Below are 8,352 nucleotides of genomic sequence, written 5' to 3' on the forward strand. Positions count from 1 at the left end.
CTCCCCAAGCCCCTGTGCAGTTGCCCATTCCCACTGCTCCACTTTCTGTTCTCTCTTTAGGTGTTTTCAAATGTAGGTACCCCAGAGCAGAGCAGGTCCTGTGTGCAGCATCTACAGTGCCTGTCCTCAGCCCCTAGGGCAGGTAAGGTGAAAACAACAGAATAAGCAGCAGGCTGCAGGAGTGACCCAGGAGACGCCCTCGCCACTCCCAGTCCCAGGTTCACACTGTCTCCCCAGAGTATGCATTCAGAAGACAACATTCTGAACTCCAGGAAGGGAGTGTCAAAACCCACAAAAAACACATTTTATTGGAAAGCATTGGATTTAATAGAAAATATCACATTGTAAACAAGTCCACTGATCCATTAGCTTAACACAGAAAGATAGCACAATCACAATCAGTATAAAAGCTTCAGACAAAATGCTGGTACCAAACACAGTACTTAGAGGCCTGAGCCAGGATCTGAAAACTCTTTCACAGGAATAGGCAGCAATAGCTTTAAATAGGCACAAAAACAGAGGAGCAGGCAGCAACCACTCCAGGCCGGAGAGGATAAAAGGCAGGCTGAGCAGAGAAGCTTGGGAAGGAGCCTGAAGGATAAACCATTTCCAGTGTTCTGAGAACCTCGGAGGACACCTTGAAAAACTGAAAGGTGGGCGTGACAGGGGTTTCGGTGGAGAATGTAATAGAAGCACATGTGCTACAGGCTGGGTGCTCAGCCCTGAGGGAGGCCAGAGAGCACAGCACTGTGCCTACAGATGCTCAGCAGCCTCTCACCTTAGGTAAACAACACAAATCATGGTGTCTCTCTCCCAGAGGGCCTCCTCTTTACTCAGGAATATGCAACAGACCTCTGATAAAAACATGGGGCTCTGGTGGGAAAAGGGTTTCTGCCTTTCTAGTCTTGGATCCTTGAGGAAGAGAACTGTGACATGGCCAGACAAACTACCTTCTTAGAGAGACCACCGAGCTCATGGAAGAACCAGCTGTAACAGCAGGAAAAGGGAGCACGGGATAGGTTTCTTCCAAGGGCCCTTGGTACTGAACCAAAGAGCTGCTTCCTTTATATAATTTAGGCACTGAGAGATTGTTCCTTAACATAGAACGATTCTCAAGGGGCAGGCTTACTGAAGAGGAGTTCTCAAGATTCTCCAAAGAGGTTGTTCCCAAAATGCACAAGTCCTAACCACCCCCCTACACACACTTGAGAATTAGTGCATATACAAATAAAAATCCTTGATGGGAGTGTGCTGTCCATGTGAACATCGGCAGAGGCAGAACAAAAGCTGAAAACCCCTCACTTAGGTATAACACCAGTTAAAATGGAGTACATTTTTCAGAAAATTTCTGTTACACAATAATAATTTAAAAAATGGATATAAGGTTCGGGACATAGCTCAGATGGTAGAGTGATTGGCTGGCAGGTACAAGGTCCTGGGTTCCATCCCCAGTACTAAAAAAGAAGAAAACAGCTATAAACAATTCTGCCTTTAGCTAAACTACATGACTAGTAGGTGCCTAGCCACATAACCCAAGGACAGTAAATTCAACACATATATTTGCAATAACCATAATGGATTAAAGAAAAAGAATTCTAATCTCCTAGACAGTTTCCAGAAAGATCTGCCTGTAACTCTGAGGTACCGGCTAGTCACTGTATGGTTTCTTAGCAGACTGGCTTTTCTGAATTTCCTTCTCCTTGATACTGTACAGGGGGTCCACCAACTTGTTATGAACAAGCATTAAACCTATAAAAAATGTAAAACAGACAGTAGTCAATGTAGAGGCAAGAGTCCCAGAGTTATTAAGAAGTACATGCAGCTCTCAACTGTCATAGAGCTGACACTCATCTCTGCTTGGTGATCTCCAATTCCCCAGGAGTGCCAGTTCAGGGAATTTCTGTCATCCCACCACCACAGAAGCCCAAGATTAAAAGGTTAATCTTCAGCAAGGGACAAATTCCCAATCAGTTGCTTAATGAATGAGGATTGTCACTTAAGTTTGTAAATCAATCTCTCTCTTTCTCCCCACTCCTTCTCTGGCCCCCAAACTCCTCCCCCGCTTTTCCTCCCTGGATAATTCAGCTGTATTGGGGTCTGAAACCAGAGTTTCATACATACGAGGCAAGCACTCTAGAAAAGCACACTGGCAGACATCCTTTTAAAATAAAGCAAACATCCCCACAATAGCTTGTTTAGCACCCAGCCACAGGGGAAAGGCCTAGATGAGGGTTGTTAGCATTGGTTACAGGGGAAATGTCTAGAGGAAGGCTGCCAGAAAAAACCCAAGGCTCATTGTCTTGCAAAGTTACCACATAGTCCTATGAATTGTAACTTTGCATTTCCTTGTCCCCTCAGCAAATAGATCTTCAGAAATGAACCCTTGCAGTCATGGATGGAAAAGAAATGACCACATCATGAAGCAATATGGTTTGACTATTATTAAGATCATAGGTGATGGGCCAGTGGCATGGTTCAGTAGGTAAAGGTGATCACTACACAGCCTGGCCACCTAAGTTACATAATGGTAGAAATAACTGACTTCAAAGTTGTAATCTGATATTCCATGTGCACTCTGGCATGTATACACACACACACACACACACACACACACACACAGATCACAGGTGCTGATTAAATGGCCAGGATGATATGGGTGTAGTAATACATGCTTATAACCCCAGCACTCAGGAGGCTGAGGGAAGGGGGATTGTGACTTAGAGATTTCTTAGTACGACTCTGTCTCTAAAATTAAAAATAAGGGCTGGAGAGATGACTCAGCAGTTAAGAACACTGGCTGCTCTTGCAAGGACCTGGGTTCACTTCCCAGCATGTACATGGTAGCTCACAACTGGCTGAAATTACAGTTCCAGGGGATCTGGTGCCCTCTTCTGGCCTCTGAGGGTACCAGGCATGCACATGGTACACATACATGAAGGCAAAACACTCATACACATAAAATAAAAATAAATCTTAAGGGACAGAAGGAGGCTGGGCGTGGTGGCACAGCCTGTAGTCCCAGCACTTGGGAGGCAGAGGCAGATGGATCTCCATGAGTTCGAGGCCAGTTAGTCTACATAGTGAATTCCAGGCCAGCTGGGGCTACACGGAGACCATGTCTCAAAAAAAAAAAAAAAAAAAAAAGGCAGGGACGGGGACACAGAAGGAAAGCTAGACCCAGGTCCTCCCAACATAGCTGAGCTTACTCACATTCTCCTATACCCGCTCCTCACCTTTAAAATACTTGACAGTCTTCACTTTCAGCTCCAAGGTGGCATCCTCGTCACACACAAACACAGTACGGGGATGCTGCTGGAAGGCAGACACAGTCCACATATGGTTCACTCCTTCCTCAATGGCCTTGTACAGAGCAAAGGCCTTGTGAGCACCAGTGATGAGGATCATTACCTGGGGAACAGAAAACAAGCCCACAACAGAGACAGATGTCCAGACAATAGTCCAGTCACAACAAATGGTAGTAAGGATTACCATTTTACTATCACATGCTACACACTGTGTTCTGTAACACTGTTATCCTCACATCACAAGGAAATGATGCTTCAAGGGGTTATGGAACTTGCCCAAGGTCATGTGACCCCCGATTCCCTATTCTTTGACCTCATGACAATGCCCCAAGGCAACATGGATGCTGACTTGTGCAGGGGCCTGTCAACAGACATGTCACACCAAGACCTACACCTCATGTGAACAGCTGTAAGGCATCAGTCTGTGAAATGGGTCCCAGCCTGGAGCAACTTGGGGAAAAAATGATGGGAGCTATCCGTGGGCCCTGAGGTGGACTCTCTGGAAGCTTGCCCTCCATCTGGTTTCATTCAGTTCAGAGCATTCAAAGTGTTCATCGTGTGACTTGGTATGCTGGTTTCTGTTTATACAAAACAAAGGCATGGACTCTATTTAGCAGGTAAGATATCCAAAATGAAAGCAATGGGAGCTGGAAAGATGGCTTAGTGGTTAAGAGCATTGTCTGCTCTTGCAGAGGACCTGGGTTTGGTTCCCAGAACCCACATGGTGGCTAGCAATCATCTGTAACTCCAGTTCCAGGGGAACTCAAGATTCTCTTCTGATTTCTGCATATACTGCATGACACAAATGAGCTTACACACATGCAGGCAATACACTCATCCACATAAAATTAAAAAAAATATATATATATATATATAAAGAATGTTAAGTGCCAAAGAGCAATCCTAAAGAGCTCAGCTCTACATAATCCCCCTCATCTTAATTCATTCACTTATACCATGCAGTGGTGAACAAGACTTAACTCTTTCTTTCTTAAATGATAGAACAGAAGCAGACGGAGGTGGCTATTGGTTCTAAAGCTCTAACTTAATTCCAACCCTCATTTTTTTCCCAGATCAGATACCTCTCCCCAACGAGGCTGGCCTCCAAACTTCATATTTTCAAGAGGCAAGCAGACCCTTGATTCCAGTTACCTAGTAGAAATCCAGATGCCATAATCCACTTCACAAAAGTTTACTTTTTAAGTAGGGAATTTTTCCACTGATCTAGATGTTTGCTTATAGACTTGAGCAAAGAAATTGGAAAGTAAATTTAGTTATTTCTCACTGAACATGTCAGGAAAAAAAAGAAAATACTTCTAAAATACAGACACATGGGCCTATGAGATGGCTAAGTGGGTTTGCACCCAAGCCTGACAACCTGAGTTTGACTCCTGGGTCCCACATGGGGGAAGGAGAGAACACTCCTGCAAGTTGTCCTCTGACCTGCACACATGTGTTGTGGCATGCACACCCAGACATAATAAATACATTTTTTAAAAAAAAGATAAAATTCAGGGACTGGTGGCCCAAAAGTCAAGAGCTGTGGCTGCTCTTGCAGAGGACATGGTTTGAATCCCAGCACCCACATGGCAGCTAACAACTGTCCTTAACTCCAGTTCCAGGGGAATCCAATGCCCTCTTCTGACCATTTTGGGCACTGCATGACACGGGTGCACATGTTGACAATACACTCATACAGATAAAAGAAAAATAATAAAATATTTTTTAGAAGTTTTTAAAAAGATAAAATTCAAAGTTTGGCACTTTAATCCCAGCACTCAGGAGGCAGAGGCAGGCGGATCTCTGTGAGTAAGATTTATCGTCCTCTTTTTTGGAGCTCTGTAAAAAAAAAAAAAAAAAAAAAAAAAAAAAAAAAAAAAAGATCAAATTCAGACACAGTTAAGGAGGAACTGGAACCACAAAAAAATTAATATCCAATTTTCTAAGGGGAAAAACTCACTAAATTACTAAATTCAGGTCAAAACATTTTAATTACCTTTTACTACATTTATTATCCTTGAGCATAGGGGCTGTGAGCAAAGCATGGTTGGGTTGCAGAGGTGGCCTTTTCAATAGTGTCCAACTATAGGAACCAGAAATGTCCATTTAGTACCTGGTACAAATTCTTACTCCCACAGTAGTGGTGCAGGGAGCCTTTCTGATGATGAGCTGTATAAGCAGAGGCCAGGGGCCCCGGCCAGTTGACCCAAAGGCATAGAAAAATGCCCAAAGGATTGGCCCTCACCCTGGGAATAATTTCTTATTGCCAGAGGAAGAGGTGCAGCATTGAGACTGGTGGGGATTTAAGCCTTATTTATGATTAGTGTGAGAATGTATTTAGATGTATTTAAGAATGTATTTAGATGGTGCCTGCATAGCTAAAATTAACAAAAAGAATCCTCCATTCCCCCCTGACCAATCCCTTACCTCTCTGGCATCCATGACAGTACCTACACCAACTGTCAGGGCCATGGTGGGCACCTTGGCGAGATCACCATCAAAGAACCTAGCATTGGCGAGGATGGTGTCCATGGCCAGTGTCTTTACACGGGTCCTAGACACCAGACTGGAGCCTGGCTCATTGAAGGCAATGTGTCCATCAGGCCCGATGCCTGCAGAGACAATAGGGCAACCCTGTGAGCCCCAAGACCCAGAACTTTGAAAATAGGCAACACTTTTTTCCTTGAAAATTGTATTTCTTTCTTCACTTGTACCCCAAGTTAGGTATTCCTGAGGCATGTGCCCCGCCCCTCCCTACCTCTTCCACTTGAGGTACAGACACCTTTCTGCCTGCCCAGACTATGGGAAAGGGTAATTACCCTTTCTCCCTCTTGCCTGGAGTTGGAGACAGCACCTGGGCAAGGGTGGCTGAGTTTGTAAGATCTCAGGACCTGCAAATTCCTGTATTCTACTTTTATAGAAGCTAGATTAAGCAGTAAAAAGCAGTCCAACTTTAGACTTTCATAAGACTCCCAGGTTGGCAGCACAAGGACACTGTAGGCAGCCCAGGGTAGAAAGCAGAGCACAAATCCGAGGGGCAGAAACCTTTGGTTTCCTCCTTCTCCCAGCTGCTCCTAGTGTGACCCTGAGTCACACAGCTTCCCTGGGGCTCAACTGACTATTGCTAACATGCAGGTGCTGAACAGTGCCTTCTGGAACTATACAGTCCATCATTTTAAGTGTTTGGGAAAGTTACATGACTGTTACATAAAGTCTAATTAAGACCCCTGTCTTAAGTAGAGGATATCAGGATCCAAATCCAGACTTCTCAATTTACAGATGAGGAATTAAGTGCAGAAAGAGGACACTCAAGGTCACCCACAATTCCTGAGCAGCAGAGCTAGGGCAGGGACCAGGGCTACCACTCCATTTCTCTGCTCCATATGGTGATAGATGACTCCAGTGTAATTAGTACAGAGGGATCATGTAGAGATAAGCATGGTGTCCTGTCCTCCTTTCCAGGCACTGCAGCTACTCTAGGCCTGGACCTGCACATAGGTTGAGGAATGTGCCAAGCTCACCTCCAACAAAGAGCTCAATCCCGCCTGCAGCCTGGATCTTTTCTTCAAAGGCATCACATTCGGCCTGCAGGTCAGCTGCGTTTCCATCCAGAATGTGGGTGTTTTCCGGGTGGATGTCAATGTGCTTGAAGAAATTATTCCACATGAAGGAGTGATAACTTTCTGGGTGCTCTTGAGGAAGGCCTGTGGGACCAAGTGGTACTCAGTCAGGCCTAGGCTGAGCCAGAGCCCTCCTCTGAAGGAGGATGCTAAGACATCAAGCTGGTTACAGGGACACTCAGGAGACTGTCCCTCTGACCCCCAGTCATGCAGGACAGGTGGAGCTGGTGTCCAATCAATCACAGCCATTGTCTGTGAACAAAGGGCTGGGCTGTAGTCACTATATATCAGGAGGCCAGGGAAATCCCTTTATTCTGATCCCTTTTTCAGGGCTAGGACTGTAGCTCAGTACTACAGTACTTGCCTAGCATATGTTTAATCCCTAGCACCAGCCAAAAAAAAAAAAGATTATTTTCCTTTTCATAAGGGAGTGATCACAAGCTGGGGTCTGGGGACACTCTGAGATTCTGAAAGTAGCCTAGCTACCTGGGTTGTCAGACTGAGTCCATGTGGGAAAGAAAACAAACATACCGCTTACCCTGTGCCCTCTACCCCACCACTCATCCAATTATACCCTGCTCAACCTGAACCCCACATAAAACACCAAATAGTTGGAGAGAATTATCTCAGAGCTCCTCAAAATTGTTATTTTCAAATGTAAAGAGGCTTAAAGAAAATTTCAGTGTTAAGCAGTAAGAATATTTAAAATCAGACTGGGGAGGCACATCAGTGTAGAGCCTAGCATATTCAAGGCCTTGGGTTCAATCCCTAGCCATGCCAAAAACAAAGGGAAACTTGTCTCATAAAAATATTTAAACTCACTGGGTGTGGTGGTGCACACCTTTAATCCCAGCACTCTGGAGGCAAAGGTAAGCAGATCTCTCTGAGATCAATACCAGTCTGGTTTATTTAGTGAGTTCTAGGCCAGTTGGGGCTACAGGGAGACCCTGTCTGAAACAAAACAAAACAAAACAAAACAAAACAAAACAAAACAATTTAAACTCAGAGGTGGTAGAGAAAAACTTAACACAAGGCTGTGATGAGACGGTTGAGCGGGTAAAAATACCTGCTACCTATACTGATGACCTGCAATTGTTCCACAAGACCATATAGTAGGAGAGAACATGTAGAACCTATTCCACACATGCAATAAATAAACATAATTTAAAAAAAAATTTTTTTGGGGGGGTGGTTTGAGACAGGGTCTCCTTGTAGCCTCAGCTGGCTTGGAACTATGTAGACCAGGCTGGCCTTGAACTCACAGAGATCCCCCTTTCTCTGCCTCCCAAGTGCTGGGATTAAAGGCGTGTGCCACCACATCTGGCTGCAATTTAAAAAATACTTAAAATCAGCCTTAAAAATGAAAAGAGGGCTGGGTGTGGTGGCGCATGCCTATAGTCCCAGCACTTGGGAGGCAGAGGCAGGGG

At 44.8% G+C, this 8,352-nt stretch overlaps 1 protein-coding gene across 6 annotated transcripts in view; it reads right to left on the bottom strand.

The window, feature by feature from the left end:
• Positions 1-305: 305 nt before the first annotated feature.
• Gnpda1 (glucosamine-6-phosphate deaminase 1) overlaps positions 306-8,352 on the bottom strand; it is a 15,404-nt gene continuing 7,357 nt past the window's right edge. For all 6 annotated transcript variants that reach the window (XM_008835523.3, XM_008835520.3, XM_008835522.3 and 3 more), the window contains 4 exons: positions 6,827-7,009; positions 5,733-5,917; positions 3,234-3,408; positions 306-1,749 (listed from right to left, as the gene is read on the bottom strand). In XM_008835523.3, coding sequence (XP_008833745.1) covers positions 1,649-1,749; positions 3,234-3,408; positions 5,733-5,917; positions 6,827-7,009 — 644 coding nt within the window. In that variant the 3' untranslated portion in view covers positions 306-1,648. The remainder of the gene's footprint in view (positions 1,750-3,233; positions 3,409-5,732; positions 5,918-6,826; positions 7,010-8,352) is intronic.

The sequence above is a fragment of the Nannospalax galili genome, unplaced genomic scaffold, assembly GCF_000622305.1.
Source record: "Nannospalax galili isolate Female #2095 unplaced genomic scaffold, S.galili_v1.0 scaffold1077, whole genome shotgun sequence".
In the NCBI taxonomy this organism is placed as follows: domain Eukaryota; kingdom Metazoa; phylum Chordata; class Mammalia; order Rodentia; family Spalacidae; genus Nannospalax; species Nannospalax galili.